This window comes from Sinocyclocheilus anshuiensis, unplaced genomic scaffold (genome assembly GCF_001515605.1).
Source record: "Sinocyclocheilus anshuiensis isolate Anshui unplaced genomic scaffold, SAMN03320099.WGS_v1.1 scaffold850, whole genome shotgun sequence".
NCBI lineage: Eukaryota > Metazoa > Chordata > Actinopteri > Cypriniformes > Cyprinidae > Sinocyclocheilus > Sinocyclocheilus anshuiensis.
The window spans coordinates 1,132,763-1,143,786 of record NW_015537937.1 but is presented as its reverse complement, the minus strand read 5'-3'; the positions used below and the strand labels follow the sequence as shown (position 1 = coordinate 1,143,786).

General features: G+C 37.6%; 1 protein-coding gene across 6 annotated transcripts in view; it reads left to right on the top strand.

Annotated features, from left to right (window-relative positions):
• LOC107659832 (cell adhesion molecule 3-like) overlaps window positions 1–11,024 on the top strand; it is a 61,539-nt gene that overhangs the window by 27,606 nt on the left and 22,909 nt on the right. For all 6 annotated transcript variants that reach the window (XM_016448934.1, XM_016448916.1, XM_016448926.1 and 3 more), the window contains exon 3: window positions 9,853–10,002. In XM_016448934.1, coding sequence (XP_016304420.1) covers window positions 9,853–10,002 — 150 coding nt within the window. The remainder of the gene's footprint in view (window positions 1–9,852; window positions 10,003–11,024) is intronic.

Sequence of the window (11,024 nt, the reverse complement as noted above, 5' to 3'; positions counted from 1 at the left end):
ACGCTGTATTAACAAAAACATTAATGGCATTAATAAAAACACTTACACTGACAAGCTACGCAATATCGCCTTCATAATCGAATGCGACTCATCTGCGATTATGAACGCGATAGTGCGTAGCTTGTCAGTGATCTACAGCTCTGTGTATCCATCTGAAAGCACGTGATGGGAGATTTACTATTAATCACAGAACCGGCTTTACTGACAAGTTGCGCGTTAAATATCGCATGCGATTTATCGTGCAGCCCTACTATCATTTATGAATGAATACGAGGAACCCTACTGTCCAATAATGCAGATTGTGTTTGTGCAAGTGTGCTGTTATGTGGCATGAGAGTGTGTGTGTGTTGGTGTGAACCCTACATTTGAGTCTTTGTCCACTTCAACACGTACGTGCAGTCATGTGTGTGTGTGGGAATTATGAGAGAGGGGCTGCTTACAGTGAACGCTGCTTTGGTCTATTGTGTGTGTGTGTGTGTGTGTGTGTGTGTGTGTTCGTTTGAGAGCAGAGGGAGTCTTTGTGCTGCCGTCCGAAATAATTCACATCATACTTCAGTTCTCTGAGAACAAAATAACTCTGATTCTAACTGAAAAGAGAGAGAGTATGTTGATGTTTCTTCTCATCTTACAACTTTTCTATCACCAGCAAACTTTGGAACACACACACACACACACAAACACACACACATGCACACAAACACAATTACCAAGCTAAATGAAGACATACTATTGACTTATGTTGTTTTATTTAATGCTGATTGGTGTGGGTGGCATGCAATCTCATATCACAGTATGACTAATACTACATCACAGTAATGGTATATATCACAATCTAGTTGTTTTGCTGGAAATTCAATTACAAAAGGTTTTATATATTACATAATGCAGTAATGTCTGTTTTTTAATAAGCTAGTGACTTAAATGCTTTAAAAATAAAAGGGACTTCATCTAATTTTATTAAGATTGTGTTTTTGTAACTTAATGGGCACAAACCAAAATATCAGATTATTCAAGTCTGGCGTCTAGTCTAGCATTATGTTTTGTTGAGTCACTTTGGCATAGAAACAGTTAGTTCACCCAAAAATGAAAATTAGGCTGCGTTTTACTCACCCCCGATGCATCCTAGGTGTATATGACTTTCTTCTTTCAGACGAATCCAGTCGGAGTTATATTAAAAATTGTCTTTGATCTTTCAAGCTCTATCGTTGCACTCAGCAGGTGTTGCATTGCTTCTGTCCAAAAGACGTGAAATAAAAAGCACCCTTCCATAAAAAAAAGTGTCTCACACGGCTCCGGGGGGTGAACAAAGGCCTCCTGTAGCGAATTGATGCATTTTTGTAAGAAAAATATCCATATTCAAAACGTAATAATCACTTGAATCTAGCTTGCGCCAGCAGTTGTACACAGAAGCAGTTCCGGGAGCATGACGAAAATCGATTCCGATCCCTGGCCGATCGATCGGTGCATCTCTAGTGTTAATTTTGAAGCCCGCCTCCCCTTAAAGAAGCGATTTTGCAATTTAGACTAAAACCAACATTATTTATTATTCATTCTTACCGTTGAGGACATCCCCAGCGGGAGGTTCTGTCAAATATAGCTATAACTTCTGTGGGTAATTTTGTCCCTGATGTATAGCTAAGTAAACACAACATTCACACTCACAGCATATAAAAAATTGGCCTCCATACATTGCAAACTCCCACTGATGCTTTCTTAATTTTGATGTGTTGCTTTATCTTTTCTCTGTTCTGTCTTTTCCTTAAAATGAAAGAAAACAAATCAAATAAACGGATAGCAGGTTGTGTTGCGTGAATGTGGGTTCAGGTTGCTTTGTCTTGAGGGTCAAGCTTCAGGTCATAGCGGTTGCCCCTGGTAACCTCCCCTGTCTGGTTGCATAGCAACCTTCTTCCTTTGTTCTAAAATGATTTCATTTATGGTTTATCTTCTTCACCCCTCCCCCCCTTTTTCTTTTACCTCTCACTGTCACTCCCTCTATCTGTCTCTATATCTCTCTTTCTCCCTCAGGACCCTGTTCTCTCCTCTCTTTGCTTCTATCCATCACAAGTCTCTTCTAGGCTCCTGGCGTCTGTCGGTGTGCGTATGAGCGAGAGAGAGATGGAGCGATAGTGAGCAAGAAAGTGCTGGAAGTTGAGTCTATACTGCTGTGTTTGTTAGTGGTGCGAGTATGTTTATGGTGGCATTGTGGTGGCTGAGGTCACTGTGTGTCTGTTTGCTTGATAAAGAGATCTCATATCTCCTCCTCCTTGTAACTGACCTCTTATTTCTCAAAGTGCTTTATTGGCTGCAATTCACTCAATACCTGCCAAAGCACTAAGTGCTCTTTTTCATTGGCTGCGTCTCAAAAGCTGCTCTTGACAGCGTTTTTGGAAATCATAGGCGTAGACTGCAATTTTGAGCATCGTCATTGGGCGTGTCTGAATGTTTGATGTTAATTTAGTGAGCTGCCTACCTAGACAACACCTTTGTTATGTTTAAATGCACTGCAGACAGCGTTTTGGTAATTATAAATTCTAGACTAATTTGAATTGAAATTAGTGAGCTGTCTACCCCATTTGTGGGCATTGTATGTATAATGAAACAAACAAACAAACCAAAAAAAAAACAACAACAACTAAGCTACTTTTTATTTAGGCAGCATTTTAATTTAATTGAGCTGCCTACCTAGACAGCATTTTTGGGCCTTATAAATTTTGGACATTTAAACATTTAAATGGAAATTATTGTGGGACATCATTTTCGGACATCATAATGTTTAAATGTAGACAGCACTTTTGGGCAGCATAGGTTTGAATGTTTCAATTGAACCTACAGTAATGAGAATAGTGAGCCCACTTTTGGGTGTTATACTGTTTGTTTGAATTTAGACAGCATTGTTGGGCCTTAAAATCTGGACATGCAAACATTTTAATGGAATGGAGTTCTTTATCTAGACAACATTTTTGAGCATTGAATGCATTATCGAATGCTCAAAACAAACCTATTAAGCTGTCTGTCTAGGCAGTGTTTTGGGGCATCAAATGCATGTTTGATTGCATGAGCGTCCTTCCTATACACAGCATTCTTGGCCATCATAGGCAAGTTCAATAGATTAAACAGAACAGCAAACGAACGGCTTACCTCGAAAATATTTTTGGCCGTCATAATCCTGTTTGAAACAAAGTGAGCTTGGGCATCTCATGCACATTTGATTGTTCAAAGTGAACCTAGTGAGCTACCTATCAAGCATATTTGATGCTGTCTAGATAGGCAGCTTATTAGGTTTTGAGACCTAGCCATTCTCTCTCTCCACCTCTCTCTCTTTCTCTGGGTCATTCTGTCCCTTCTTGCCCCCTGCTCAGTCTCTCTGTCTGGGGGGTGAGATAGTGAACTAACAATGTTTGACAGGCAGAGAGAGGAGGGCGGCATTACCAACAACAACTGTGACAAAAGAGCGGGAAAAGAGGAAGAAAAAAGATTGAAAGAATGAATCCTTCAAGAAATGATTTTCGGTTTGCAGTCATTTAATGAATTCTTCATCTGCTGTAGAGGGATGGATGATTTGTATGTTATAACAGCCAGTATTAATGAAAATATTTACATTGGATTATATTTTCTAGGAGATTTTCTATAGCATCTTAATGGGAACTTTTGATTTTAGCTTGATTCTGCAACTCAAGCAAGCAAAAAAGTGTTTGTGTGCTCAATTTAATAATGATGTTGTAACAATAATGTTGTAACAGTATCATTAATATTAAATCTATTAATGTGAAATGTGGTCAGCAAAACTGAAAAGAAAAAAGAGGAGGAAAGGATGAAAAAGGAGGGTGAATGACAAGGATAAGGGCGTTCACACCCAGGGGGGCAGTTATGGGGCAGCAGTGCGTGTGTGTGAGTGGTTGGGTTGGGGCAGTAATAGGGCAACAGCTGGCATTGAGTGGGGGGTTGGAGAGGGTCATGTCGACAAACCCTCCCAATGTACTGCATACAGCTTAACACAAGTGTTGACTTGAGTGTGTGAACTACTATTCAAAAGATATTCAATAAGATTTTTAAAAAGTTTTTTAAAAAAGGTTTCATATGCTCACCAAGGCTGCATTTATTTAATCAAAAATCCAGTTAAAGGGGTCATATGATGCTGCTAAACTTTGCGTGAACATTTGGGCGGCGTTATGCAAATCTTCCCACATAGTGACGTAGATATGTGGGGGCATGTTAGAACGAGCCGTTTTAGGTAGGCGTGGTTAACTCTTAACTTTTATAAAGAATATCTCTTTGGATTTGAGACTTTAGTCTTTGCAACTTTACAGATCTTGTTTATGCACCAAGAGCTTGTAACACTCCAAAGAGAAAGGAAAAATTGAAATCGCATCATATGACCCCTTTAAAAACAGTAATAGGGTGAAATATTATTACTGTTTTCTAATTGAATCTATTTTTAAATGTAAATTATTCCTGTAATGGCAAAGCTGAATTTTCAGCATCATTACTCCAGTCTTCAGTGTCACACGATCCTTCAGAAATCATTCTATTATGCTGATTTGGTGCTCCAGAAACATTTCTGATTATTATCAATGCTTGTGCTGCTTAATATTTTTGTGGAAACCATGATACATTTTTTGATGAGTAAAAGTTCAAAAGAACAGCATTTAATTGAAATAGAAACCTGTTGTAACATAAATGTCTTCATACTTAAGACTTTTGATTAATTTACTGTGTCCTTCCTTGAATGAAAATATTGAATGAAATATAAATTTCTTTGAAAAAGGTTTTACTGACCTCAAACTTTTCTTCTTCTGTTCATCTAAAGCTATATATATATATACATATATATATATATATATATACACACACACACACACACTGTATATTTAACCTTCATCTTTAATAATATTTTTTGCACAAGATAAAAGCAAGAGTAATTTGCTGCAAAAAAAACAGCTTTTTGTTTTGTTTTGTTTTGTTTTCAATTAAAAAATCTAAACCTCTGTAAAACAAGACATTTAATTGAAAAAAAATTTCTAAGATAGTTAACCTAATGTATTCATAGAATATATCTTACATTTTTAATAAAAATGCTGGTTAATTAAAATGATTTTGCAGAGTAAAATGCATTTACAATATACACTTTTCCTTATATATTCATATAAAGTACAGTATAACCTAAAATCTTGCCAATGGATAAGTTAATGTAATTTTTATCAGAATTCTAATTCTAATTTTGTTGAAGCCCATCTCCATTGAGCTCCATAAACCAATATTTGGTCCCCCACACACACTGCCAGACTACGATTAAGCAAATATGCTCCAGCAGTTAGAAGATCAAACCAAATCTTCATCAAATATATAAATGTGTGCAGCCTGACCAATCAATAAAGCAACAAGGACTTAATTTAGTCCAGCTGCTACACACACACACAAACAGCTGGACATCGAAGTGGAACCAACAGGATGTTTAGTGCCAATCAAACGTTAATCAGGCTACAAAATAGACATCTACATATGCAGCGGAGGAAACAGAGAGACCGTAACAGAGGCAGAGAGACGGAGGAGAGGGCGTAGAGGTGAGAGAATACCAGAGGGAAAATATGGAGAGACAGAGAGAGACAGATGGAAGGAGGAGGAAAAAGAAAGAAGTGAAGCACAGATGGAGAGAGATGAGAAAGGAGGAAAAGGGAAATGGAGAGATGAAGGGGTTATTTTTCACTGTCTGTTTTTGGACAGTATTTATTACACTTCAACCTGTGTTATCTCTCACATACAAACACTCATCTTCTCCCTCCCTTCCTCTCGTTTATTTCTCTCTGTCTCTCCTTTTGGCTTTCTTCGTCAGTCTTTCGCCGTAATCATCTGTTTATCTGTAATCTTTCGCTTTTGTGTCTTTTCAGCAGCCGTCCTCTCTGCTCTCTCTCTCGTCTATGTGAGGAGGGTGTAAACGATGTTGCTTTAAATATAGGCTGTGTGCTTTCTACACCCTCACACATTTGTGTGTGTGAGCGAGAGACACCTAGAGAAAGAGAGAGCGAGATGTGATAGAGAATGACACTGTCTGGGTGTTTTTAACTCAACCGTGTATGTGTGTGTGTGTGTGTAAATAAATACTCTAAGGCAGCGCTTCTCATCTGCTGGGTCGTGACCCAAAAATGGGTTGCAGGGCTGTAGACGGCAGGATGAACAATGCTAAATGGGAATAATAAATTCTAACTAACCATATGATCGTACAAAGCTAAATAAACAGGCTTATCAGCTGCTCAGAGGAACGAGAAAGCACTTTCCATGTCTTTTGTTGTTTATATCAAAAGCAGTTTGTCCAGTCAAACTCTGCGGTATTTTGGGACAAATTCATCTGTCGCTTTGTGGAAGATGAAACAAGCTAAATGTAAAATCCAGGCTACATTAAATACAGGGTTCACTAGCATTGAGGATAAACACAGTTTGAGCTTTTTAAAAAGAGAAATGAATGATTAAATCAAATCAAATTTAATTTAAGATGAATCATTTTGAATTTGCAGATCTTCAAAAATGTTAAAAATGGCTTTTGAATTGAATAAAAAAACCTGTGAATCAAGAATCAAATCAACCCAAAAGATTTGCACTGCTAGGTTTGAATTATTAGCTGTTTCCAAAACCATGAAACAGAAATTGGCTTTGTCTTTTCTTCTGTTCTGTGATATAACTGAGTGAAACAGCTCCTTGAACAAGAAAAAATGTTGGGCGGGCTAGATTTTGTCCTTCGGGGATTGATTGGATCATAGTCGTTTACTAATTGCTGTGAGCTCATATGAGTGACAGGTTGCTGGATTGTTGGCCCGCCTTTGCGTCAGTGTAAGTCATCAGAAGTCATCAATATTATTCATATTCTATAAAAAAAAGAATTGTCAGTTTTGATTTCATGGTGACTTGAAACAATCATTTTGTTGTTGAAAACATTTTAAAAACATTTTTCTCAACTTTTGTTTATAAACACCTGTTGATTCAATGTAAAATGTGGTTCCTAATGCAAAAGGTACGGCTGAGTCTTTTTATATATTTATTAAATCAAATATCTATTAAATTTATTTACATTTATTAAATCTATTAATTTTTATAATATTTATTAAATATCTTCTTTTTTGTTCCTGGCACATTTGGAACAATATGAAGGTTAGTAAATGAAGGCAGAATTTTAATTTTTAGTCAAACTATGCCATTAATTTTGCTGCATACTGTACGTTATCAAGATACCATTGTGATTCAAAATAAAGTGGCAGTGACATATATTTGTGTACTGTGTTCCAATCACGCACAAATGAGACGGTAACGCCTGCACACTTCAGACTACTCACTTTAAGTGCTCTGCCCTTTGGAGTGAGTAGGACATAGTGGTGTTCTCTTTGAAATTGAATTCACCCATATTCTCTCTCTGCCCATCTCCACTTCACTCCATCCACTCAGTGATTAGAGTTGAGTCAGTGTCCTGACATAACCAGTTAAATGGATCAGATGCCATTTTGAGAGTCTCAGTAAGTGCCCCCTGCAGCAGTTGTCCACTGCACAGAGAGCGTGTGTGTGTGACCCACTAATCGCTTATTAACTGCTAACACCGCTCTAATTGGTTGCCGATAAGTAGCCCGCACCGTGTGTGCTAAAGCTAAAGGCTAATTTTAGCTTATTATCTGTTGGCATAGGTTCATTGGGTTTAGAAAGCTAACACTAATTCTACCACTGTGTTGGTTTGGACATTCGCACACACACATTGCCAGATGTTCTGTGATGTAGATGCTGAGCCTTAGCCTTTTCTCATGCCTTCTGCTCAAGCTCTATTTTTAAAAGCAGCGTCTCGTTAAAGCCTTTTAGGCTAATCAGGCTGAGTTCGACCCGGCTTCATGCCCGCCCAGCGCACCTGCGTATGTCCCACATATTTGCCCGTGGAAAGCCGGCATTTGGCCTGCAATTCAGTAGGTTAATCCCCAGTGCTAGCAAAAGATCAGGCTAGAATTAAGACAGCATTTAGCCTGAATCAATCCAAGATTGAGATTGACAAAAAGCGAGTATCATTAGGCTAGTGCGATTTCAACGTCGGGCCAAGTTTAACTCAGCACTCAGCCAATGTTAGCCTTGCAATTAGCAATATTTGCCCCGTCATTCAGCCAGCATACGCCCAACATTCAGCCAAGTTTTGTCCTGTGTTTAATCTCTTTGAGTCCAGAGCTTGGCCATTGCCAAGCCAGCATTTGCCCAGCATTCACTAAACATTAGCGCTCCTTTCAAGCTGGCATTAGCGTATAACATTCAGACAGCGCTTTGCCTAGAGTTCATTCAGCACTGGTCAGCATTAAAAAGGTCATCGATTATAACCCAAGTGGTAATTATTGGGTAAAGTGGAGCATGGGCCGCCCAGGGCGGAATTATCATACAGCTAGACTCACATTGGCATTACATCTGGCCTTTATACACACATTTCCATTTAAATTTTCATTTCATATTAATAATCAAAAACATTTCTAATTAACTGATTTTATAAACAAATAATTTATTATTTTCTTTCTTTTTTTCTCAGAAATACTGTTTTGTGTATTTACATTTTTTCTGCTAAATAAATTCTGGTAAATTTTTCTGGTAAATATTCCTTTAAAAACAATGTTTTAATAATAATTTTATTAATAGTAGTAGTACTATCATTACATTGAGTAAAATTTCTGTCATGGTTTCTTTAAGTTAAACCGAACTTTTATTTTGACGGGTTGCTGTAAAAACCTTTAGGGTTCTGTTAGTATATGATATGATGTTTTTCTCAAAAGAAATGGTCAAATGCTCATAAAGTGACTCTCTAAGCAGTTCTAGAGATTATGTTCATGTGCTCATATATTGAACATATATATATATTGAAGCTCACGCTTCACTCCCGCACGTCTGTGCCGTTCATTCACACACAGAGATGCGCAGAACATGCAGGATTCATATGTAAATGGTATTTTTGCGGCTTAATATTCACAGACACTAGTCGTGTTTTGATTTAAGTGTAGTTGACCTACTTGTTGTAGGCCTTTTATCCATCCAAAATTTGAAAAGTTACACAGATGTACTAGTTGTAGTTGTAAATGGCAGTTTACACTGACTTTGACAAACGGACATTTCATAAACTCTCTTTTACTCTGGTGATTGCCAGGGTGTTGCTATGCAGCTGCTAGGCTTTTCTGGCTCCTTTGAGAGGACCCACCCCCAAGTTTCTGTGCTAATCTGATATTACAATTTGACCTGGATTGGTCGCTCCTTAAGTGTCTTTTTCACCAGGTGAGAACCACACTTCAGATCACTGATTTGTGTGATAGCAAAAAAAAAAAGTAATAGCACAGGCCACATGATTTAATGTATTATTCATGCATGTATCAAAATGGTGCAGGATAAATTACATGTTGAAATGTAATACTTAGGTTTTTTTTAATCTCTTATTCCATAAGCACATGTGAGATATGAGCAAGCATGACTAATTACATATTTTCTATTCTGATATGTTAAATTTCTTTAGAATCTTGGAGACACCAGTCAACGTTTTAATTATCATACCTGTTCAGTTTCCTTCCTCTCTCTTTTTTTTGCATTTACTGGTCTTCAGTTTCCTTCTCTGGCGATTCTCACAGCATGAGGTGCAGGCAACGTTAATGATGCCATTTTTTATTTTTATTTTTTGCAAGAAATACACAGCACTGCACTCAAAGATCATGATGATGGGGACGAAGCATCTAATTTTCACCTAAGTCTCACTCTCATTTTCTCCCTGTCTCCTCCTGTCTCTAACTATAGCTCATTCCATGATGTCATTTTTTGTCTTTTTGACTCTAATATCTTCTCATTTATCTCTGTCCTGTTGCTCAGATGATGACCCCTTCCAGCCAGTGACCCAAGATGAGACGGTGGCAGTGGGTGGGGTGGTGACCCTGACCTGCAGTGTGAAGGAAAATGATAACTCCTCTCTCCAGTGGTCCAACACGGCTCAGCAGACCCTGTACTTTGGAGAAAAGAGAGGTGAGCTGCACCTATTTTAAAAGGAAAATGGTGATTCTGCCATTATTTACTCATCCTTATGTTGCTCTAAACCTGTATGACTTTCTTTCTTTTGTGGAACGCAAAAACAGATGTTTTGCATAATGTCCTGGCTGCTCTTTTCCCATATAATATAAGTGAAAAGGGGACTGAAGATGCCTAGCTCCAAAAATGACAGAAAAGCACCAAAGATTACTTAGTTGTTGAATATATTTCCATCTGCCATAACTTTCAGATCTGATTCACATAATTTTATTTAGGCATTGTTTTAGCAAACATTCATTCGGTCTGGCTACATTATGTTTAATAACGCTCTCTTTTCACGATCCAGTCGATACCTGAAGATAAAACAAAGTCTCGTCATACAATTGTAATCATTTGAGTATTTTCACATTTATTTATTTATTTAGTAGAATATCCTTTTCCCACAAAAAGTGTCAAATTACCGATAAAACTGGTTGTAAATGGCAATTTACATTGATTTTAACAAACGGACATTTCATGACCTCTCTTTTACTCAATCGCTTTTAAAACGTGGTCTGTGATTGCAATTACTCATCATTTTGGTCTGAACAGGAAATTGATTTTCGCTGGACCCTTCCTTAGAGATTTCTACAGAGCTCTCAGTCCCTCAATGTCAATCACAAAAACAACGTGTGAGACACCTTCCTAAAACATTAATATCACCCTAAAAACAAACAGGTGGCTCTGTGATAACAAAAGGCGAGGTGATGGAGAGAGAAAGACAGAGAGAGAATAGAGGGGTGACCTGATTAAAGAGGAAAACAAAAGAAGGCGACAAGAGAGCACCATGAAGAAGCAGAAATAGAAAACAGTCTATTGAACGAGAAGGAAGGAGTGTTAAAAGAAAGTAGGAGAGAAATACAGTCTCACAGATGGACTTTAAAAAATCACTTTTTTAATCAATTTTTTCTTGTTTTCACACACAAAAAACACCCTTAAAGGGTTAGTTCATCCAAAAATGAAAATTAGCCCATAAATTA